Here is a 26144-nt window from a genome sequence, read left to right as displayed (position 1 = left end):
GTGATGTCAATGAAGGCCATTTCTCCTATTGCCATTGGATATACTGCAAAAAAGGTAAAGATATCGCATGCGTCGGCCTGCTACATCTAATGGCAATAGGTGAAATGGCCTTCTTCAGTGACGTCATGAGCTTTGTGCAGAGGCCTTGTTCTATAGGTGGTGTTGCATCCCCCAATACTCAATATGCAGTACAGTGCAATATGTGATACACAATAATAGGCAATACATCCCATTTATATGTGATTAATCATAACATCCAATATACCCCATACACAATGTATGACATAACTGGGCAATATGGCACAATATGCAATACAGTGATACACTATATGTGATGCCCTTACAATCTGCAGTACATAGCAATTTTTGATGCCCCACAATATGCAATACATAGCAATTTGTGATGCCCCACAATATGCAATACAGCACAATACATGATGCTCCAACAATACGCAACAGTAGCATATGCAAGATTCTCTCAAGGGCGGGGGGGGGGGTGTTTTCGCTATCACACTATCACTGCTCAAGGGAAAGGGGAACTTCAACCCTCATGATATTATCAAAATGACCCTAATCTTAAAGCAAACCCAAATATCAAAAAAGCATACTGCATAAAATTAAAAAAAAAATTCTTGCCCCCCCCCCCCAACAAGAAAAAGTACAGTTTCAGCAACTTTTTTTTGCAAAACAATATCAGATGATCATATATCACAATGTCACAAATTTATTTAAACTTTGATATTTACAGTTCTTTGGAGAGATACATTTTTTCATCAGATGCCTATGTGCGAGAAACATCTATGATTTAATAAGGAAAAAATGAATTTAGTTCATTATGATTATCTTCTAGATCTGAAATATGCTATGCCAAATGTCAATGATATGCCAACAGCAACAGCAATGAAAAAGCATATGACACCAATCCATGCTCCAGATACTCCTATGAATAAATTAACAAAGTATAATATAAATAAAAATAAAGTATGGTAAAGCTTTTATCTCACACACAAAATGAAATGTATAAATTTTTGTTTTTGTGTTAATTTATATGCAGTTTTTTTATATATTAAAAATCATTGTGCTCTGCTTTTTCACATTAAGTCAATAAAGTTAGGGTATTAATTTAATGCCTCAGAATTTACAGTAATCCCATGGTAGACCTGTGTAGCAGTAGATTCAAAATGGTTGAGGATAAAGATGGCATATATTAGTGAATTTATAAGATATATAATTTGTTGTATTATATATTTAAACCTTTATCTACAAAAAGTACTTTGAAGTACCAGATTAGATTATTTGCTATTTTCTAATTGTTTGAAAAACAGTATTTTTTTTATTTTTTAGTCTTTAATTAGAACTAAAATGGCATATAAAATTTACATGATCATTATTAATTATAATTTATATTTGCATTTTGATTTTTTCCATTTCCTTCTTATTCTACTTTTCATGATGTGGTAGATAAAGGGTTAACCTATTTTTTCTTATTAAAAAATACTGAGAGAAAGAGGAGAGAGATTTCCCTTATATATCTGGAAGAATCGTATATATTGGCCCACACACATATATGCATGATCACAAAGAAAAATAAAGAACAGAATAGTTTCGCCTTACCACCTTGAGAGCTGTTATTTACTCCAGTCAATGTAACTAGAAAATGAACATTCCATAAAAAAATATTATAGTGACATATGATACTGATTTTAACATCTTATATTTTTCAAACATAGAAGCATGGAAACAGATAACATATATACTCGTATATAAGCCAACTCCCTCCCACTTCAGGAATAACATTTTGGTGATCCCACAAAAACGTTTTCTCCACAAAACCTGAGCCACCCCCTCTGTATCCTAAGAACAAATTTTTGACCAAAAAACTCAGCTTGTACATGAGTATATACAGAGTTTATATTTTTTTTGAAATATAATCATAGATATATAACTTGATTTATAACAATAGATATAACTTGATTTATAACAATAGATATAACTTGATTTATAACAATAGATATAACTTGATTTATAACAATAGATATAACTTGATTTATAACAATAGATATAACTTGATTTATAACAATAGATATAACTTGATTTATAACAATAGATATAACTTGATTTATAACAATAGATATAACTTGATTTATAACAATAGATATAACTTGATTTATAACAATAGATATAACTTGATTTATAACAATAGATATAACTTGATTTATAACAATAGATATAACTTGATTTATAACAATAGATATAACTTGATTTATAACAATAGATATAACTTGATTTATAACAATAGATATACCTTGGTGATATAACAATATGGCCAGTGTTGCAAACTGGGTGGGGGGGAGCAGGTGGATCTGGTGCCTTGGGCACTAGAGGGGGGGGCCTCAAATTCATCCTTTAACGTAACATGAGCAGGCCAGTCATTTGGGGCTATTGCCCCCTGGAAAAAGTTGAAATTATGATATGGCCCTGTACATGAGGGTGCCAGAATGTGTGCTTTCCTGGCTGACAAAGTATCTAGTTGTGGCCCTGAATATGACACATTATAATGTATAGAATTTCAACTTAAGTAACAAGATGGCATAATAAGTAAAATATTTTAATTAGAGATTAAGAGTTATAAAAGTTACTAAAACTAAGAAATCTTGAGGTAAAGTTTTTTCTGTCAGAAACCATATATTCTATATTAATTTTTTGACCATCTAGTCAATGACCCTGACGGGAGGGGCGGCGGCATGCAGGGCTCTGACATAAGAAATTAATTATATATATTTTTAATCTATAAATTTACAAGAAAACAAATTCATTTGTAGAGAAAGAAACCTTTGCAACAATCTTCTGGAGCATAGCAAAATCTTAGACTGAGGATTCTCTACAGGATGTAATGGGGTTTGATCAGAGCATATCACTATCAATGTCCATTTTTAAAGCTCTCCAATTCTGAATTAGAGTCAATAGAATATGCTTTTTGCTGTGATTGCGTTGTATATATCTTTGTATAGAATTTTTGTATTTTGCGTAATTCTTTGTTACTTTTTATTTGTCTTTTGTGTACTTTATCATGTCGCTTTTTCTATTCTGTGCAAATTTTTATTTTTACTGCAAGCTGTAATTGGGTTTAAACCTGTAGCTTTGTTTTATAAATAAATAAATTTGTGTACTGAATTTGCCGAATGAAGACTAAAAATATAATTAAAAATCTAGGCATTCATTGCTTCTAGTTCACTGAAATCATAATAATTTGGCATTTTACTAACCATGAGCAAGTATAGTTATGGATCATATATAAAGTAGCTCACAGAGATCGGAAAATATTTTTTAAAAAGTGAATTAGGTGGAAAAAAAAATACTGATTCAAATTATAAAACAACCATAAATTTGTTTTTAGTCATACATATTAGAAAAGGTTTTTGAAATTAATGGAGAAAAATGTATGCATTTTTAGAGTTGATGCTGTAATAAATGAAAAAAAAATTCTCACCTTTTGTATAGTGGTCACATATGTCACTGTGAGTTGTATTTTTTATCACAGTTGCATCAACCAGTAGAATACAAGATGTTGTTGTGAATGATTTGTCTTGGCAGAAGTCATACCCCAAACAATTTCCACTTTTCAGGTTTACACATGTTTTGGCACAAGATTCTAAAGATAATTTAGACACGGGGACCAATTTCGAACCCACAGATCTTTGTTGAGCTTTTCTTGCAAAATCGTAACTATATTTTTCTGCACAATGGAGAAAATGAAACTCATGATTGATATGCATTTGAAAATATTTCTGGTAATGCTATATTTGCATTAATTAGCAATGTCAATATCTGTCTTGGAAGAGAACATTAGCATTTACTATTCCATTAACATTGAAATTCTTAGTCTAAAGTTTCCAATAATTATGTCTTGGCACCATGCCAGAATTATACGCAGTATGTAGAGGGTGGGCATAGGAAGCCTGTGTCCCTCCCCAAACACAATCAAAAGCTTTTAAAAAATTGTAAAAGAAATAAATGCTTGGATATATACTCAATAGTAACATATGGAATCACTGCTTGGGGAGGTGCTTATCAAACAGATATACAAAAACTAGATAATATATATAAATGAAATAAGGTTTCGAAGAATAAACACCACAGCAAACAATTATGCAACAATTATTAGTCACAAACTAACTATAAGACAAAACTATATTTTTAGACTAATAAAATTTTCATTTTTAAACAATAAATGTCTAGAAACAAAACAAAATAGAACCTCATCTGGATTGAATAACATATATCAAGTACCGAAAACAAATAAAATGTTATTCCAAAAGAATTATAGATATACCGCCCCAAAAATAATGAACTTATACCATACAATTAATCATACAAATAATAACATAAGATTCAATCACGATATATTTATATTCTCAATAAACACTAGTCCATACTACAACAATAGATCATAAAACAACACAAAATAAATCATTCTAAAAAAAAAATTCAAAAATATAACCATTCCTGTTAATCAACTGAAAAATAAATGTGATTATATGACCATACGTAAATTCGGTATATGACAACTGAGCAATTTTTTATGTTTGTATTTACATATATATATGTATGTTTTCTTTGTTCAGCTAAAAAAAGTAAAAAAATTAAAAATATATATACCACTTTATAAAATATTTAACCAATTAGTACATTAACAAGGCTGTTGCATAATCCAATTAACTCTTTAATCTAATTTATATATAAATAGTAAATTAGCTATATTGACCCACTGGAAGGACTCTTAATCCCTTGGGGTCACAAAGTGCCTGTGTCATTGTAACATTGCCATACGCAAAGGGAGGGTTGAGGTTCTACCCCCCAAGCCCAGATTATAGTGTTATTTTGCAGGAAAAAAGGTCAACTCCATCCCCCTTGAGAAAATTCTGTGTACGCCTATGCATTGTAATGTCTTTTGTGGGTTTTTTTGTCTTTCTCAGGTGTTTTGATTGTATGTTTCATGTGTTATGCTCCGTCCAATTAAAAAAAAAATAATGAAAAAATATCTATATATATATATATATATTCTGTTTTAACTAATTTTTGTTCATTTAAAATTGTTTTTGAGGATGAATAACTCAAAATTTCGCAGGAAATTACTTTTGTGCCTCTCTCCCCAAAACCTCTAAGAGGTATGCCCTACTCCCAGAGGTAGGCTTGCATATGCCTGCTCATTATGCATTAAAAAAATAATGTGAAAATACAGGGGGGTGTCGCACCCACAGGTTTGGTGCTTACCTTCAGCTTTATGCAGGAAATTTTGATTTCTGAATCAATTCTGGGGGTTGCTCAGACCCTTGCCAAAAATTACAGTCTGCCTGTTTTGTGATACTCTTTAACTAAGAAAATATTGTTCTAGAGGGATTATCATTATATTGAAAGGCAGCATTACCATATTGCAACAACAAATTTATGTTGTTGTTGATATCACTTTTAAATTGACACTGTTAGTACCACCAGAAAATGCAGTGATGAGTATTTTGTTCAAAAAAAAATTAGAATTGAATTGTTCATTATTAAAATTCAGAAGTTTTGCTCCTGTAAAGAGATTTAAATACAAATACAAACATAAATACAACGTCACAACAGGCAAAATGCCCAACGAGGTGGCTGAGCAAAAGATGCCCACAAAAATATGGATGTCATACATTTCAAAAATACAGCAACCCAATTAAAAATGCAATTATACAAATTGAAAGCTATATGTACATGATCAAATATTATACAACGGCCATAAAAATATTTATGGTTGTCTTATTCTAAGTACGGATAGCTTCTCAATTTACCCCAACATGTTTACTGTATTTCTTTTTAAACGTGTCAATTGTGTTACAATTTACTACCTCCGGGGGTAAGCTATTCCATTTATTAACAACCGTATTAGAGAAAAATTCCCTGCGACACCATAACCTTTCATTGTCCCTCACCAATTGATATTGGTGTCCCCTTGTAAAAGAAGGGGTTTACCATATGCAAGTTATGTTTACCATACACTTTTGTATACTACACAGAAAGTAGCAATTACCTGCAACTTTATTAACACTTTTGGTGATCACATACTGCAAAATACAGATTTTATTAGACTCCCTTGGAAGAACAAAAATTTACAAGTTTGAAAACATACTAAAGTTTTTTTAGCAAGATTATAGAAAATATAGTTGTAGTGGTTTCAAACTCACTTTGAACAATATCATTATAGAGAGATTTTTATTGTAGTAAAGGATATTGTTGTATCAAGTTTAACATTATACTTTAGGTGATTCCATAGACTTGAACAAATATTGTAGAGTGATTTATCATTATAATGCATAGGTGAAGATAGACTTAAAAGGCTGTGGGGGGGGGGGTGGACGATGATTATATAAAGGCTGGGGGCAAGATGGTGATTATGCCAATTTATTTTTTGCATATGTGCCTTCTGCCCTCCCCTAGTTGTGGCCCTGATCATTACTTACACTTATATTGATACCTGATTGTTACTTACTAGATCAGTTGGCTCTGCCAATGATAATTGTTATGGTTATATTGAGTATCACTGTAGTGAGAGGTTCCACTGCATTAAATACACTCAAAATGAATATGCTGGTTTAAGAAATAAACAGGGTGTCTCAAAATTACACCTACAACCTTGGAGAAGTGGTAGAGGACATGCAAATGTGAATCACATTAACAAAGGAACATGCATAGCTAAACAGGGCGGCTTAAGCGAGGGTGCAAGTGGTGCAGTGCATCAGAGCGGCAGCTTAGGCTTTAGTTAGACACTAAGATTTTTGAAAATTTCTATACCAGAAATAAGAATGTACTCTGGAGCACTAGAAATGAATTTCGTAATAAAAGTTGCCTCGTTATGCTTCCTCTTAATGGTATAAGTGTAAGTAATGATCAGGGTCACTATACTAGAGAAGGGCAGAAGAATCTGTTGCTCCAAACGCTAGGCCATGAAGAGTGCTGAGTTTATTCTTTCCCCATTAAAAATTACAGGGGGAGGGCATCAAAATTGATATTGGTCCTGGGTGACAGTAAATTTCTCTTGCTGGTTGCGACCCTGGTAGGACAAGCTCAAGTATTTTGCAGCCCTCTAAAATAGAGTTTTCCAATCTCCTCATCCCCCCCCCCCTCCAGTAGCCATGAACACCATCGTGCTCGAAAGGTATACATGGGCACCAGAGAATGAACATCAAACTGCTATTTCACGATCATAAAAAAACAATTCAGCAATAAATTTGGACAATAGTGGCCGCTGCCCAGCAAAAAAAGGCAAGTGAGTCCCCAGGCACTTAAAGGTTGTGTGGGGGGTTCTTAGAAAACCAATTATCTATCCAGGGCTGAAATTAGATGCTCTTTCAGCTGACCAAAGCATGCATTATGCCTATCTAGTGTAATTTTGAATAATTAAAAAAAAGAATTTAGCACTCCCTTTGATTCACCGCCCGGCCGGGGCACTATATCCACCAGCATCCTTCTCTTTGCTTGGTGGAGGGAGAAGGATTTTGTAAAAACCCTAGGCAAGAGGGTTCAATGGCTGAATTTTAGAGGTCTTGAACAGAATTTTAAGCTATTTAATTGATTTATTAAAACATTTTAGTCAAAATGTAATCAAAGTATTTTTGTCCCATTTTGCGGCCCCTAAAATTTAGCATCCCGGTGCAGCAGCACCCTTTGCACATGCCTAAATGCTGCCCTGGTGATGATCATGACCCCTACAAGGGCAGGATTGACTGCTCTAGGGGGACGATTCTGTGCCCGAATGGTACAGTGGTAAGATGTTTGTCTTCCACTGTGAAAATTACCATCAAGGTCAATGGGTTGGATTCTGGGTAATAACATCTCTCTCTCAGAAACAAGTTCTTTACCTAACGAGCCAGAGGTGAAAATCGATAGATGACGCCCTCATTTCCCACCCAACTCCACTGGTTGTGAATTGCAGTATTGCGATATATGACCAAATTTGGTATGTGGTAATGTAGTAGGGGCAATTCTCATCATTTTTTGTTGTGTTTCGCACTATAAATTCACTGTAGGGACTCTACTGGAGGTTGTGGGGGGCATGGTAATGAGGGCTCACCAACAAGAGCTGTATGTATATCAAGTTAATTAAGAATGATAATAAAATCCTGGACCAAAATGCAGGGCAGTTTCTTTAAAAGCAGGACATATGGTTACGTAAATATTTGTGTGATATAGTAAACAATGGTGTGAGGCTACTAAACCCTGCATGCACCTCGTTCACATTCCTCTGTGAAACTTCTAAATAGTGTGAGGCGGTGTACTAAAAGAAATCAGGTTTATCCTAGAGTCACTTAGGCTAATGCCCTTTCTGCCACCCACCAGGGTCTTCTTCAGGGGCGGCACATGAGGCTTTGCACCTGGGCAGCAGGTAAGCTTGAGCCGTCCCTGCAGCTAGAAACACTATAGGAAGGTGCTAGAAGAGACATACAACAGCCATTAGTGGGAAAATACTGGTATACCCAATTATATAGCTCAATGTACCTTAGATAATGTCACAACAGACACTCAAATTTATATCAATCTGTAGGTGTAATTTTGGGACAGCTTTTATTTTTATGTCTTATAGAAATAATTTAAATTAGAGTAGGTTTTTGAATGTTGTAATGGAAATTGAAAAATTTAATATTGAAAATGAATAGCTGAAACAAAGTTCAGGAATGTCATAATACTTACTGTAATAGTGTCCACATGTTATGTTATCTTTCTTTGGTTCCTGAATGTCTGAATCTAAGAAATGGTAATTATGGAGCAGGCAAGTTTCAGCTGTGTCCGAAGTACAGAAATCAAAAGATAAACAGGTAAAAGAACTTTCTTTCAAGCATTGTTTGGCACATTCTTCTGAACTTGCTGCTTTAATAGATTTTTGATGTGACCTTACCAATTGTGTGCCAGGAGTGTGTACAAAATGATCTGTATATACACCTGAAAATGTAAGCCAAGAAGTTATGATAATTCAGCAGAAAAATATTTATAACTATTACATTCAAACTGACTAAAATCAATACACACATTTCCATGTCATCAGATATTCAAATAATTTATCATGCAGACTTTGGTGTATTTACAAATACAATTTTGAACAATATGTTTGTCGGTTGAATGGAAAATCAGAGCACACTCTTTTATTTCCATTTATTTTAGCAAATTAATCATTTATCAGTATATCATAAAATGACTAAATTCAGACTTGCAAGAAGCTGATTAAACTTTTAAGTTCAAAATTTCTTTTATGTGTTATCTGATAATTTAATATTTTTCAAGTTGTTTTGAAAACCTTGACTATCATAAAACTTTTCAAGTCAGTTTTTCAACATTCAGTTTGTAAATGTAGTCATATACACTCACGTGATAGAACAGTACAGAAACCATCTGAAGCATAATTATCTTTACTCAGATCATCCGTACTGGTTTCAGTTAGAATACATTGTGGACCACTTTCACAGTAAGAAACAGTTTCACATTGTTTGTAATCAAGACAGACTTTCTGACAGTTTTCATATCCAAGCTTTCCCAAGTTTTTAATCTCTTCACCAGTTTTTGTCAGTTTTGACCCAGGCATATATACCTTGAAACGAGGATCTGTTTTCCCTGAAGAAAAAAAACAAAAATAATATGAAGATTGTATCATTTTTTACAACTTTACTCTCACACACTGAGAAAATTTTTTTTAATATAATTGTGTGAATAATATCAAAAGATATCAACATTTTAACGTAGAAAAACACAGTGATCTATAATGCTTCTAGAAATTCATATTCAAATCATCAAAAATTCAAGTTATAGAATTGGATTTATAAAAAATATATCATACAAAAGCGGAAAACCCAGCCTTGAAGGGGTACACTAATGAGAATCAGGGAAAGAATTATAATATTTTAAATAGTTTCATTCTTCCAATCTTATCTCCAACAGTTGGAAAATTCTGTGCTTTTTGAATATAAACCTGTTGATATACATCTTAGTTTAGAAGAATTACTTCTCAACATTGTTTTTCCACTCAATTTTTTCTAATATTTTATTCCTTGGGAGAGGGGCACATTCCTTCTTTACCTCCTTCCTTACATATGCTCTTGCAAGGAGGTTACAAATACATAGGCTGCAAAATGCCCAAAATGCTGAAAGATGGCCATAAAAATTAGGATGTCCAATATAACAAAAATACAGCAACCCAAAATAAGAGCAAAAAACTAAAAATTATGAGAATATAAACACTGCCCATAAAAAATTGAAGTATTTATTTCAGAAACCCCATAAGTGTAGAATTTCAAATTTTTGATGTTCAAGAAAAACCTTCTAACTTAAATAAAAAAGCAGATATTTTTTATAAAAAAATTCCTGACTGTGAAGGACAGTTCTGTACATAATTCTAAAATATAATATATTCATTAAGGTTTGGAGGGAGGGGGGTAAAAAATATTTCCACCCTCTGCAGTTATGGGGTTTCTGCAATAAAATAAATTCAGAACATGGTTTTACCATTTTTATATTAATAAGTTCAGTTGAGGGTTAACATCAATAAAACTGACTTAATATAGCCGACTTTAATAGCATTGAATTTTATTTTGGTCAATTACAGATATTTTGTGGAAATAAAAGAATTATATGTAATATTAAGGCCGGTCTTAGACCAGGTGGCACCCTGTGCAAAACCAAGGGTAATGTATCGGAGGGGCAATTTATTGTTTATTGCTAGTCACTATTGTTCCCTAAAATATGGGACTAGTTTATCTTACAATATTATCGTACTCTTGAGAAGGTGTCTCTCCACCACCACCCCCAATTTGTGCCTACCCTCCTCTTTCTTCCTAGTTGATTAAATTAGGCAAATAATAATTACTTTGATAATTACTCCAAATAAGAGAAGTTGGATAAATTAGTAAAGTTATCTAAAGCTTTTTTTTTTCTCAGAAGTTTGATTAGTTATAATTACATTGAAAATTTATTTATAAAAAATTTTTTTAAACATTTTTTGAGGGGTATAGATGTAAATACAAAAATCGACATTTTTTCAAAAAATATGCGGCAAACCCCCCATTTTTTAAAATTTCATTATCAATGGATGAAATTTTCTCATGGGGGTTATACCATGGGCAGAGATACGGGGGGCCATGGGGGGCAATGCCCCACAGCGTCAAAGGTAAAGCTGACTGATCTAATGTATTTGCGTATATATGAATTGACATCATCATCCTCATCATGCCCCCCCCCCCAGAATTCCAAGTGTATCTCCGCCTATGGGTTATACCAGTGGTTCTCAACCTTTTTTTGGCCATGGCCCCCTTTCAACCATTTCTCATTTCTGTGGCCCCCTTGCGAACATGACTAATTTTCTACCCCCCCCCCTCCTCCCATTAGAAGATAGTTATTAAAAAATTGTCCGAAGTATAACTATGTTTTAATTTAATTCGATTAATTTTTAATTTATGAAAATAACGAAAAAACAAAATAAACATAATAAAATACAGTAAAAAAATAGAATACATTATTTTCAATCAATGTAAACTCTGCTTGAACACGACAAAATGCCATCAAGTTACTGTATTGGATAAAATTTGTATTATTTCCAATGTTTTTTTTTTTTTTTTTTGTGCGTAAATGATTATGGTTTCATTGATAAATGTCAGTTGTAGCTTCCAAAACACGCATTCTTATAATTATAAAAATCGCAAAAAAAGTGGTAGCTTGCAGTTTTATTACTTTTATTCCCTTCATGCGGATAAAAGTAGTAATGAGGGAGTAACCTCACAAATGAATCACAGTTGAAAAGATGAAACTTTCACATCATTTTTAACAATAATACATGTATCAAGGATATAGGTTCATGCTGTAGCCCTAATATGAATTTAAAAAAATGAATTAAAATACATGTGAAAAATTTGGGGGGAACTCACAGATGGCTCAGCCCTCTTTGGTCAAAAGCCCTCTCTGGTTTTCTTCAAAAGAAAAAAAACCTTCTCCCGCAACACACAGAAACGCTCTTTCTTTTGTTAGCAGAAAAATGGGGCGATGGAGGGAGATGACTTTCTCAATTATCTTTATTTTTGACAACAAAAGAGAAAGTAAACTGCCCAGTATCTCTTGGAGGATTAAAGAAAATAAACTAGTGTATGTGTATTCTTATCTTCCCAGAATTCAGTATCAGTATGTGCACTGTTCATTGACTCAAACTGTGAATTTTTCTTCTCATCACTTATTTTTCACAGTAATTTAAAAAAAAAAAAATACCATAAGGATTATTTTTCTATTTATGTGTATCTAAGTTTTCTAACTCGTTTCGGCGGCACTTTTAATTTGGCACCCTGTGCAATTGCACAGGTTGCACCACCCTAATACTATCTACAGCAGGCATCTTCAACCCATTGCTCGCAAGCATCACAGTGCTCCCTGAAACACCCAGAGTGCTCGATGCTCATGTCCAATTTTGTGCTCGCAAGCATTTGATCAACGTTCTAACTAAAAACCTAGCGCAAATTATATTCAAGGATTAAAATCATCCAGATTTCTCATGGTTTCGTACCTCAAGCTTGCCATAGACGAGCTCTTTTTTGATGATGGGTACAGGCAGTGCTGGAAAAAGGTTGAAGACCTCTGGTCTACTGTGTAATATCATTTACTATTTTGCAGATATATCATGTTGAATAGTCAGAATAAATCATGTTGAATAGTCAGAATAAATCATGTTGAACAGTCAGAATAAATCATGTTGAACAGTCAGAATAAATCATGTTGAATAGTCAGAATAAATCACGAAGGTTTTTTAACAACTGGCTGTTGCGAAGATATATTTCGGAAAGAGAAAAAATTCAACTGCCCCTGCGGGGAATCGAACCCACGTCCTTTCACTTTCCGGGCGAATGCCCTAGACCACTAGACTACAGAGGCACTGAATCTCTCAATCTTTCCTTGGAGATCATGTACACTGAAAGGGACTGTACATGGATGGCCGGACCAGACTCAGACCAAGCTCACAACTGCTGACGCTGCCACCAGATGGCGACTTATACAAGGATGACGTCACTCTCCGCTACCATACGAAGGTTTTTTAACAACTGTATGGTAGCGGAGAGTGACGTCATCCTTGTATAAGTCGCCATCTGGTGGCAGCAGTTGTGAGCTTGGCCTGAGTCTGGTCCGGCCGTCCATGTACGGTCCCTTTCAGTGTACACGAGCTCCAAGGAAAGATTGAGAGATTCGGTGCCTCTGTAGTCAAGTGGTCTAGGGCGTTCACCCGGAAAGTGAAAGGACGTGGGTTTGATTCCCCGCAGGGGCAGTTGAATTTTCTCTCTTTCCGAAATATATCTTCGCAACAGCCAGTTGTTAAAAAACCTTCGTATGGTAGCGGAGAGTGACGTCATCCTTGTAGCAGAATAAATCATGTTGATAGTCAGAATAAATTATGTTGTAGAATTCAGTTACTCTGTGCCTGAATTAACAACAAATTTTCTTTGAAGTTTCCACTTTTGATTGCGATTCACTACACCGTTTTTTCAAACTTTGAAAACAGAGCATAAAATAATCACTAGAACCCTCAAAACAAACTTTTGAAACACAGAATAATCTGAGAAACAACCTGTTTGATCTTTTTAGATTCTGGTATTACCCGCCAATGACGTCAGTGCTGCCAACAGTTTCAGGTTTTCAGTGCAGAAATCCCCTAAGTGATGTTGCTTGTGGGGTTTCTGCACTAAATAAATATTTCAGAGATGCAAAACAGGGATACACAAAACGTTTATTGAGTGGGTTTCTGCACCAAACAAAGCATCAATCAACTACAAGAAACCAGTATTAACTCACTTTCAAATTTTTTGTTAGTTATGGGGTTTCTGAAATACATGCTTCAATTATGGCTGTCTTGTCTATGTATGGGTAGATTCTTGATTCATTAAATTACAATGATAAATCAAAAAAATTCAAGTTGTAGAAGTTAAACCTACAGAAGTTTGACTGTATTTCTATATCCATGTATGTCTTCCATGAGTGAAAGTGATCAAGACACATCTTTAATTGATAATTGTCTATTATAATATGTATGGTTTCTGAGGGAATTTTTCTCTAATAGAGTTGTTAATAAATGGAATAGTTTACCCCCGGAGGTAGTAAATTCCCACACAATTGACAGTTTAAAAAGAAATACAATAAACATGTTGGGGTAAATTGAGAAGCTATCCATACTTAGAATAAGACAACCATAAATATTTTTATGGCCGTTGTATAATATTTGATCATGTACATATAGCTTTCAATTTGTATAATTGCATTTTTAATTGGGAGTTGGTTATTGTATTTTAGCAACATATATGACATGCATATTTGTTATGGGCATCTTTTTCTCAGCCACCTCATTGGTAATTTTGCCTGTTATGGCCTTGTATTTGTATTCAGGGGTAGCCCCTGAAGCAGATACAAAGGCACCCACCTGCCTAGAAAATTGTAGTCATTATTAATTCAATTCCTCAAATAGATCCAAGTACAATACCATTGAATTATTTTTCAGCAAATAAATTTGATGAAATCAGAAAAGAATTATTTTTGAAGAAGTCCTGATTAAAAAATGTGCCCCATAAAATATAGGTCATATGGTCACCCTATATGTTTCCAACTACCAACTTTCTTCTGCCAGCACCTTCTATAGCAGAGGTCCAGCTATAGCTGCTTCATCCCAGTCCGATTGGCACCTTCACAAGATAGCTTTGGTAGTAAGAAACACAGGGAAGGGAGAAAGAGAATGGTTGTTATACAGTTTATTATGCTGCTTCTTGCACCATGGAAAAGAGTGCCAGGACACTGATGCTGCTATCTATCTTTTAAATCTATTCTATATCTTTTAAATCTATTCTATATCTTTTAAATCTATTCTATATCTTTTAAATCTATTCTATATCTTTTAAATCTATTCTATATCTTTTAAATCTATTCTATATCTTTTAAATCTATTCTATATCTTTTAAATCTATTCTATATCTTTTAAATCTATTCTATATCTTTTAAATCTATTCTATATCTTTTAAATCTATTCTATATCTTTTAAATCTATTCTATATCTTTTAAATCTATTCTATATCTTTTAAATCTATTCTATATCTTTTAAATCTATTCTATATCTTTTAAATTAGAATCGATTATAACTATAATTAAGAATAGAATTATAATTATTATTATACTGGGAGCTCTGCCCCCTTGCCACCTGTGGCGGCCAACCCCCCTCCTTTTCTCTTCACAAAATATCTTGTTTATTTCATCCCACTTCATCAGAGTGCTATGAAAAGTGACATGCCAAAGCACCAGCTTAATGACAAATTTTACAATAATAAAGGAAAAAAAAGCAAATGTGATTCATCAAGTACCCCCAGAAAACTTCTCCATGAGGGTCCCCAGACTGGAGCCCTGTGGGACCACAAAAAATTTTCACTTGCATTCATTTTGCCAACAAATTCTAGGGGCCCCCAATCAAGTACTTGGGACCCAATTCACAGAATTTTTGCGGAGCCCAGACTGGATTTATCTCAGGCTACCGGTGTTGCAAATTTTGTTAAACAACAAAAAACGAGATTCATCCAGGGCCCCTAAATGAAACCTGTCAACTTCTCCATGGGGCCCCGACCTGGGGGCTTGTCGGACATCCCCCCTGTGAGGGGCCCACAAAAAATTTTCATTTATATTCATTTTAACAATTTTAGAATGTGAAACGATAAAAATCATTAAGATGACTTTTTGTTAAACCATCAACAAAATATACAGGAATGCTGTAAAAAATACCTATTTACCAATGATGATTCAGAATCAAAGAAAAAATCCCAGAACTGATGAAAATTTGGAATTAATGAGAGAAAAATACCCAGACTTGATAAAAATATAGAAATAATGAGAGAAAAAATCTTGGAATGGATGGAAATTCAGAATTAATGAGAAAAATATGTTTGTGATATACATATGTATGTATATATATATTTTTTTTTCACTTCTATTACAATAAGTGCAGGGAACCCAATGCGACCACACTTGTCGCACACCCCTAAGAGCAGCTCTGGGCTCTGCAATAGAATGTATATACTAAAAAGGGCTCCACGAGTCAAAAAAGTTTGAGAACTGCTGCTCTAGAAAGAAAGATTTCTGACCAGATTCGATTATTAGTAAATTGCTGTATGGTGATATGAGTTAGCTGGCAGTGGAAAGGCCACAATATCCCCAAGCCAAATTCATGGTTCTGTAAAAGCTTGGCGCCAAGCTTTGTCAATGACAACTGTGCAATGAAAGATAATAAAACAATTTTTTTAGATGTTTCAATGCCCGTTATCTCTATGTCTAAAATTATTACAAAACTTATTCGAAAAAGTTCTGTTGTTCATAAAGTTTCATAAAGTTTGAAATGACCTGCTGATCCATGGGCTCAATGAGAGTTGTATGAGGGGATGGGAATTTTACTCTGATTAAATCTAATTCTTCAACCAGCTCTTCAGCTTGCATGTTCATAAACTGAGACTACTTCTACTTCACCAAACACCAACTCTGGCCATATCACTATATTGCAATTTACTGCCATTAATGATGGGTTGGAAATGAAAGTGATGTCTATCGGTGGTCGCCTCAAGTTCATTAGGGAAAATATCTTATCGATATCCTTCCTCGGGTTTGAACCCGGGACAGCAACCTTCATGGTAGTACACGAGCATCTTACCACCACCCCACTTGGGTGATATAAGCTGAGACTAGTTCCTAAACTGAATCATTTTTTGTTGTTTGTAAAAACTGAATTGTTCACAAACCAAAGACTGACTATTTTAAAAGTAACAAATCATTAATTGTATTAGCTGAGATTTATTTCTGTTATGGTCTGTTCAATATCTATCTATATTATAAAGAAGTGTTAAAAAGAAATATGCAAAACAAATAGAAAAAAAAGAATGAAATAATCATAATCAATGTAATTGCCACACTCACTTCCTAGTTTATTTAGAGAGTCTCCTTTCCCAGATGATGTTGAAACATCAATATAATTTGCTTCAATTTGAAGAGGCTGGAATAAAAATATTATCAGAAAATATTTTGATTAGGATAATTTTTTCCAATAACATACATTGCATGGGTATGCAATTTCTTTTCAATCAGAATAATTGTTACATAAAAGATGCAACCAAATGTTTTTTTGTACATCACATATTCTTTATATTCAATGAAACACTTTGCAATAATGTATAAGATGCACCTTGTTTCTTAACACTAGAACCACGGAGTGGGTCAATTTGACCCAAATCGAACTTTGTTTTAATTTATCTCGAAAACTTAGACGCAGACGTTAAAAACATTTCGTGACTTTTCATGATATTATATGAATATTAAATTACAAACATTTTATTATCTTCACATTTCGTGTTTCAGAGCTATAAACACTTATACCTAGAACCGCGGTTTGGGTCATTTTGACCCAACGTATTATTCTATAGAAAAAATGGGTGTATAATTTTCTTGGAAGTTACCCTTTCTAAAAAGTATTTTTAAATGAAGATAGTGAAGAATAAAGGTATATAAGTTTTACCTTTCAAGGTTAAGGCTAATTTATTGTCTGAGCAGATTATCTTTTTTTCAATGGATAGGCAAGTAGAGCTAAATATTTTTTTTCCTTTGTAAACTTGAATACCTGGTATTCTGATGGGACTCCATAAAGATTTTGGGAGAGTGAAAGCTTAACTCTAAAAAAAACGTGTACTTGAAATTTCTGTAGGCAAACGATGTCACAGAAAAATAATAAAATTCTGGTTTGCACCAAATACGTTTTGCATGGATTTCCAAACCTTGGGAAATATCGCCGTCCAATGAATCTCTCTCTTTCAGAGCACATAGTGATGCAACTGATCAGGCCATTTGAGAACAAGGGCAGAAATGCCTCAACCGACACATTTTTTTGACTACACTAAAGCTGGCTGAAATGCTAAAAGCCAAAAAATACGAGTTTAGTTGAGACGGTGAGACGAAATCGAAGAGCAATATTATCTGACGCAATAAAGATGGTGAAACTACAGTTGTATGAAGCATTGCTACTGGAAAACAATGATGCCATAATGACAATTTATCACGGAAAGAACGATATAAGTTTTTCATTACTTAGCACGCTCATCTGGCTGTCGATATTGGCAGTAGTAGCCCCAAAAAGCTTCTACACACACACACACACACACAAACTATTTCACACTACAATTTAACAAAGTGTAACGATCGTAGTTGTAGCGATCAAATGCCCAGAAAATATTCGGTGAAGGTGGCATCACAAACGTTTCCTACAACATCCTAGATCTCACTATAAAAATATTCCTGATTTTGTATAGAGCAGTACAGAAAGGCAGAACTATTTTTCGGACGCAGTTCTTCTAAAATCTTATTGAAGACCTGCGTTCATCATACGTGTTGCCCTTGCGCCAAAGAAAACCTTTGTGCACTCTTGATCATGTAACTGTTCTTGAGCGATCAAAATAACAATAATAATAAATAAAAATAAACGAGTCTGATGTCAGGTAACATCAAAATATGGAAACGAAACTTAATTTTTGCATGGGTTGTGCCACTTCAACATGCAATGAATGTGGATGCATACAATGAAAAAAAAAATTTGCTCAACTGCTCATCATAAATTTCACTTATCAGTAAGAAATCAATACTCATTTAACAAAATCATATTATAAACTTTCTCATACTAAATTTGACACGCTTATTTTACATCTTTGTCATATTATAGGATTACCGAAAAATGTTTTTGGACTGAATAGAGTAAATAATGTATACTAAATCTTATTTTTACTGAATTACATCATTTTTCAGCTAATTTTGAAGCCCATTTTATATTCATAAACAAATATATTTTTCCGTTATAAATATGCAATTAAACAACATTGAATAAGAGTAAGGAAAACCACAGGAACTGAAAAGAAATTCCTGTTTTCGCTATGAAACACAGTTTTTTTCACAGTTTGGGTCAATTTGATCCACTCTGCGGTTCTAGGTATACAGAAAGTGCAGCTGTTCTAGTGTTAAACCCATTTTCAAAGAAAAATGAGCTTTTTATACAATTATCAAAACAAAGCCAAAGTAACAAAAAATTATGACAAAAGCAGTAGATGTTTCATTTTTAAAGCTCAAAATATATTTTAATAATCAATTAAACTTGTTAAATTGTCATTGTACATTATCAACTTATTAGTCCTACTTTCATTCAAGGTATACTTTTAGTATTATTGTTGTTAAAAAAATAATAATAACTACAAAAGTGAGCAAATTACTCAAAAACAAACAAATTTTAAAAACCTGTAGATGAATGTTGTGAGAATTTTGATATAATTATGTGTTGGGGGTGAATAGTGTGCAATTTCTTTAACACTTTGGTGTGCCGAGTGGATAACACATGGGTATTGGTATTTTCTTGGATAAGCATTTATTTTATTACATTAGACTTTAGATTGATTATATGCATATATAGACAGACAAGAATTTATATAGTAGGAGCAGAAGATCTAGACATCTTATCGGCTTGATGTCCGGGGTGGAACTATGCAAGTTCCCCTTACATAACACTAGGTGTCATTGCATGTCCTACGATAGTTCTTATTTAGTTTTTTCTTGTTTTATATATACACCACAAATAGTTTCACCCTAACACATTACAGCAAAAATGATCAACAATTTGAAACACATGTTAGACAAAAATATATGTATACATCAAACTTTAACATGTAAAAACTAGAAAAAAGTGATTAAATATCAAATTCACAACCCTGTTGGCATCAGATGTACTCGCATAAGGTTGAGATGCAATTTAAATATGATGCAAATGGATTGAGAGAGTGAAACATATATATAAACATATAAAATTTATCTAGAGTGGAAGGAAGAAATTAAATCACATGCACATAACAAGAGTGCTGAACATGTGGAGGGGAGCGAGTTTTTCAAAGAGAGATTGGTTGTGCCTTTGTTGTTGCTCTCTTTCGGCCATTTTGTTGAGTAGTTTGTTTGTTGTTACCTTAGAGTTTATTACTTATTTAGAGATTTGCGCTTGTGTGTTTGTACTTTTATTTGTAAAAAATAAAAAAAGCAAAAAAGATGTTTAAAAACACAACTATATTTGTGGCATAGTAACAATACAATCAATGTAAGAAAACTATGTTCTCAATTCAAGATAAAATTGAAAACTGACTGAAATATACAGTTTGTTTTGAAAAATTAAAACATCTGAAAAACTTGTACAGTTCATGAAATGTTCAAGTTAGAAAGCCAAATTAAATATTATGTCCATATTTTGAACTTCCATCTTCTTTGAGGTTCTTGAGAAAAAAAAATTGTGAAACTGTGGTAAAAAATTTGCTGAAATGAATTACAAAATATTAAAATGGTTCTATCACATAAATGATTTAAGAATTAATAACTTCTGGGTTTTTAAACACACATAAATTGAAAAAGCATAAATTCTACTGAAATCAGTGATTGCTGTCCATTTGCAAAAAAAAAAGATATCTATAATGATTCATTTTTATTCCAATTTTCTTTTAGAAACAAACTCCAAGATTTAATTTGTGAAACACAAAAAAATGAAACTATTTTGATGTTTTAGGAGCATTATATTCATGGTATAAAAAAGTTTTCTCAATGCTCACGATGAGCTCCAGAGAGAACAAAAGAGTGAAAACTATTGACATACCATTAAATTAGACTCTAACTTGAGCATTTTATAAATTGTATTTGCAAGTTTATCCAATGTTCTATTTTTTAAACTTACATGTTGAAAGTCAGCTATTCCTAGTTTTCCAGTATTTTGAAAGTAATTTCTCACAACTATGACATCAAAAAAGTATACTATGTAACCCATTTGCATTCAGAAGTAAAATGATCTTCAAATTTGTGAAGGTCCTTTATCACTGAGCATAATGGACATATGTCGATGAACTTTTGGAGAGGTAACACCATGTCTGGGAAGAGTACAAGGAATCTCTTCCTGAAAAATTTTGCATTAATAACCTTCAAAAAGGATTTTGAATTAATCGTTTACAGGCTAAATTCAGATTTGGATTGATTTTTCATCATTTTTGCCTTTTATTGCCCCTTCAAATCATTTAGTTTAGAGATATTCACCAAAAAATTCATGAAAATTTTTTTCTTGTTTGTTTTCTGAACTTGCCCATGTCCATAGAAACATTAAAATTATAAAAAAAATTTGATTTGTCCTTTGAATTAAGTGATTTAAAAAAATAAATTTATGATATAAGTGCTTAAATGAATTAAATATTTGTTTTGTAAAGTAAGTTTGGAATCTCTCACACATTTAAAAAAAAATCAAGAGCTTTCATGAACTAAAAATATTTTTTTTCTAATTAATAAAACAGATTTTTTTTCCAATGGAGACATCATTAAAAGCTTAACAGGAATTGGTTAAAATGACATATGCAAGTAATTTCTTTTGATATTTTAGTTTTTTTACGACAATATTTAAAATTATTTTCAATCGCCTTTGGGATACACAAACCTCTGCATACACCTTTAACCCAGCGGAGAATAATCTATGAATTTTTGAGTGTCACTTATCACAAAGCATGGAATAATCCACCTGTATAGTATGTAATAACCCATTTTCTTAACTATGTGTGTGATACAGACTAGGAAGTATATTTAGAGGGAAGGATGCAAATGGGTTAATGTATAAAGCATTCAATTTTATAGTATTCATAAAACCTCAGCAGAAATTGCTATATTCATGAAGATTCAGAAAGTGAAACTTACTGCACCATTTTCTCCAAGACCTGGAAGGATAATTTGAATACGATGATTTTTAATTTCTTCTCTAATACTATCTACCATCATTTCCTTTGAAAATACAGCTGTATTATTGCTGTAACCTAAAATATAACAAACAAAATCTAATGTACTTTTTTACAACAATATGTAAGGTGATTAAGGTAAGGTTTTCTTGGTCAATGATGTACAACAAATTCTCATGCAAGTAAACAATTTTTTTTGTTACCATGTACCAACTTCTTTATCAGTGGGTGAATCTGTATATTAAAATATACAAAGGGAAGGATGCTCAAAATTTCACATGATTTTCTTTAATGGATTGTAGAATGTATGATGCACTTTAAGTTTTTATTTTAATGTTTCACAAGTATCACTTTAGTGCACATGTACATGAGTACTTATGGGCACATAGTATGAGTGGGAGAATTTTTTTTGTTTTTAATGGTTTTATGCCAGGGACATATCATGCCTTCTCGGGACCCCAGGGAAGACTTCTTGGGGCCCTTTGAAAGGGTTATTATGCAAAATCAGCATATATTTTCTGTGGGGCCCTGGGACAACACCCTGATTGCCTCAGCATCGGTAATGGGCCTGTTTTATGCTCACGCTATATTCACGTGTGTTTGGTATTACGGTCAGGGCCGTCTTAAGAGAGTCATGGGCCCTTGTGCCAATTGATTTTTTCTGAGGCCCTACCTGGAAAATTCTTGAAAATTTCAATTAGTTCCCATTTTTGTGAGGCCCCTCTTCTCTTGAGCGGGGGGCCATGTGTTAAGACATCATTGGTCAAACTACTCAGAGGATCGAACCAAATGCATAATGCCTACTAGTGTGGTTTATTCACTTATCCATTCACACAAAAATGTGTAATATAAAACTGCTTTATTCAATTTGAGTATTATGTACTCAACTACATTACTATACAAATACAATAAAACTTGCCCAAGGCAGAATAAGAGAATAATGTAGAAAATTATTCACAGTGTAAACAAATTCCATAGTCTCAGCAAAAGCCAGTCTTTACAAAGGGTATGGCTGCACTGGGCTGCAAAATATTGGGGGTAAAAAATGGAACTGAAAAATATGCTGATAACATAATTGATTAACTTTTTCTGCTTAAAAAAACATCACAAGTATTCTAATTTTCGATTGCCATGGGATGTGTGTGTGACCATATTTTCTTAACATTTCAGCTGATTTATATCTTTGTTCTCTAATATGTGAGAAATTACTTTCAGAAATATGACTGCACAAACTGCAGTTTCATTATCTATGATTAAAACAGAAAAGATGAAAAGTACAGTTATTTCTCCCTATTCATCATCAAACAGCACATAAAATTAAAAATTAAATTTTTTTATATGACAAAGTAACTGTTTCAAAAATTTACTATTGAATAAACTTCCAATATTAGTTTATTTTCAGACACCTATATTTTGATATAAGATTACTAATCGACTCATTCCTCATAAGAGGAATTGTAGTGCAAATTTTGTTGTACAAAACAAATATTTAAAAAATAAAAGAAAGAAGAAATATACGTACGTCTGTACAATGAGCAACCAGACTTTGAAACAATGTTTGATTTTTCATCAACTCCTAAATAGCACAACCCTCCACAAACAGAGATACCCCTGACAAAAAAATAAAATAAAGTCAGATTCTTAATTCAACACAAAGTTTTATTCAGTAATAGCTTACACTTTGATTTTAGCAAAAATGTGGAATATGAGTTACTGAAAAGAAATGAAAATTATCGTAATTTTTCAGGTGAAGTTTTGTGTGTGAACTCCTGGAAAAAAGTATTTAATAATGAGACAATGAAACTGAGATTATGAAAAGAAAACTAATTATAAGCCAGTGAACAATTCAAGTGAATTAAAATTACAGCAATAAACTTGTTAGACTCAGGAGAGCAACATGCTAAAACTCGTTAGATATAGCTTTAGCCAAGCAATTTCGAAATAATGAAGCAAAAAAAAATTATTACATTGAAATATCTAATATTTAGCGTTGCCGGATTCCAAAACTTAGAAATGAGGACACATTCACATGCACCCTTGCATGCCACTAAACCAACAAAGAAAAATAATTGTTTTCTGACCAAACCAGAATCGTTTTAAATATGTATATACAGTATTTTTTAAAGGATGCTTTTAACCGAAGTTTATTAAGGAATCAGGAATTGGGTGTCATTTCACTTGTTTTGTTTATTTCTGAATAAAAAGAAAGCTGTAGAGCCAGAGCTGACAGATTGGCGATTTCCCTGCCAAATTAGGCTGGTTTGAAGTTTTGTGCAGCAGAAAATTTTTGGCTTTTGCAATTAGCAGTTTTTGCCAACAATGTTTGTGGCAAATTTCTTTCTATTTTTATTTTTTCCCCTTGCTTGAGAGAAAAGAAATTTTTCTTTTCTTTCACTTTAGTCCCACCTAATTTGGTGTTTTCGTTCAGACATGGGGGAGGTCTGTGAAAAAACAGCGGCAACAAGGGTGGGGCAATTTTTGATTTTGATTTTTTTTTACCCTATAAATTTACTATACAGGGACCCACCAAAGATCCTAGACTTGGAGCCCTGCGGCAGGTTATGGGAGGGGACATTAAAAAACATGTGAAGCTTCAGAGCAGAAAAAAAATATGGTGGGAAAAAGTGTGACTGCTTGTAAAATCTAGCAGGACTTCCACAACAGAGAGTATCAGGACTTCCCCAACAGAGAGTATCAGGACTTCCACAACAGAGAGTATCAGGACTTCCACAACAGAGAGTATCAGGGCTGTCAGAACAAGACCAGAGTATCAGGGCTGTCAGAACAAGACCAGAGTATCAGGGCTGTCAGAACAAGACCAGAGTACCCCCGATAGCATGAAGGTGCCTGTCTACCAATTCACATACTTACTGCTAAGGAAACATTATTGCATCAAATTTCATTATCATGAGCCCCCCCCCCCCCACCCATGCACTCAAGGCCATGTCTGGGTCTGGGTGGGGTCCTTAAAACAGTCCAGGAGAGAATATCGAGTACCTATGCTGGCATAAATTTACTCAGTGAGATCGTCGTTCTCAAACTCTGTCTCACCTGCAGCTCCTATACCCAATTCAGGATTCATCTGTGGCTCCCCAGAATACTTAAGTAGATATTTTCCTTCATAAAAGAACAATTTCAAAGAATAAATAGACACACAAATCAATATCTCCAGCTCACTGCAACTCCCTGACAAGGGCTGGTGGAGCTCCTAGGAGCCACAACACACACTTTGGGAAACACTGCAGTAAGAAGGGGATTGTGAATAAAAGAAAAACTATAAACCACATTGCAATTTTTTGTAGGCTATGTTACCATTAAACTGTAGTTTGCGCAACGAGAGTGAGATGATTTTTCGTAGTTTCAATGTAGTTCATGAGGTGTTTCTGGATGACAGCACAAGTAAAAATGTTTTGGGCTACTGTTTGGCTATCTTTGAGAATGATTCTGGCTAGAAATTTTTAACGATCTGGTAAATGTGCCCAGGTGCTGTTCTAATGCATGGAACTATCCAGGGGCCTAGGGGGTGTATAGGAGGCCTCCATGATAATGAGATCTGGTGATATAATTTTTAAAATATGAAAGAGTAAATAAGCCTTTGCCCAATATATGCTCTCAGAAGGAACCAACAAAAAATACCAATACAGGGAAAAATACAAAATTCTGATGCATTTCGAAACACTATGAGTGTCATCTTCAGGGAATGTCTGTTCAAGTCAAATGTCATGGTCAGAATGAAGCTGAAAGCATGCATGTAAGTCTTATGCACATTTCTGATTGGTTGCTTACGAAATGGAGCTATTTGAGAGAGAGAGAGATTTGTCTAGTGGAATTTATTACAATTCCTGCTCTTAATGAGCCAAAGCCATAAGCGCTGTGATCAGAGGTGATTTATTATGATTTACTAATATATTTTTGAAGGTACAAATTTATGAGTCCTCGTAGAATTCGAAATCAGCCATAGCCTTTGTGAAAAACGATCACTTTATGAAATTTTAATCTGTGGCCCTCCTGCCAGCAGTGTGAAGTGATGGTCAATTTTTGACATTCTTGATTCCTAACACAATGAGCATGCTCATTCAATCTTGGTTTTTTATGAGTCTCTTTGTCTGCCTTATGTAACCCAGAGGGTAATTGCCCTCAATTCATCAGCTGAAATAAGAGGCTTTAAAGGAGGAGCGATATCTTGGCATTGCCAAAATACAAAACACCAGGTTAAGCAAGATATCTAGTAAATGGCAGAGAGAAGGTCAAACAGACCATTGTTCACATGTTAAAAGATAAGAAAATAAAAATAGAAAAGAG

At 33.5% G+C, this 26144-nt stretch overlaps 1 protein-coding gene and 1 non-coding gene across 2 annotated transcripts in view; both read right to left on the bottom strand.

The window, feature by feature from the left end:
* Positions 1-708: 708 nt before the first annotated feature.
* The window catches only part of LOC149072396 (uncharacterized), a 62116-nt gene continuing 36680 nt past the window's right edge, over positions 709-26144 (bottom strand). The window contains exons 17-24 of the mRNA XM_089246711.1: positions 23365-23453; positions 21805-21920; positions 16984-17059; positions 9391-9633; positions 8719-8967; positions 3491-3736; positions 1618-1650; positions 709-940 (exon numbers count right to left, since the gene is read on the bottom strand). Coding sequence (XP_089102837.1) covers positions 840-940; positions 1618-1650; positions 3491-3736; positions 8719-8967; positions 9391-9633; positions 16984-17059; positions 21805-21920; positions 23365-23453 — 1153 coding nt within the window. The 3' untranslated portion in view covers positions 709-839. The remainder of the gene's footprint in view (positions 941-1617; positions 1651-3490; positions 3737-8718; positions 8968-9390; positions 9634-16983; positions 17060-21804; positions 21921-23364; positions 23454-26144) is intronic.
* TRNAS-GGA (transfer RNA serine (anticodon GGA)) lies at positions 12854-12927 on the bottom strand. The gene has a single exon. It is a non-coding gene; the product is annotated as a tRNA-Ser (tRNA).

Source organism: Pholcus phalangioides, unplaced genomic scaffold (assembly GCF_987345545.1).
Source record: "Pholcus phalangioides strain wild (caught in Gottingen) unplaced genomic scaffold, Ppha-v1.0 ptg000017l_1, whole genome shotgun sequence".
In the NCBI taxonomy this organism is placed as follows: domain Eukaryota; kingdom Metazoa; phylum Arthropoda; class Arachnida; order Araneae; family Pholcidae; genus Pholcus; species Pholcus phalangioides.
The sequence above is the reverse complement of the archived record's forward strand: the minus strand, read 5'-3'. Positions and strand labels throughout refer to the sequence as shown.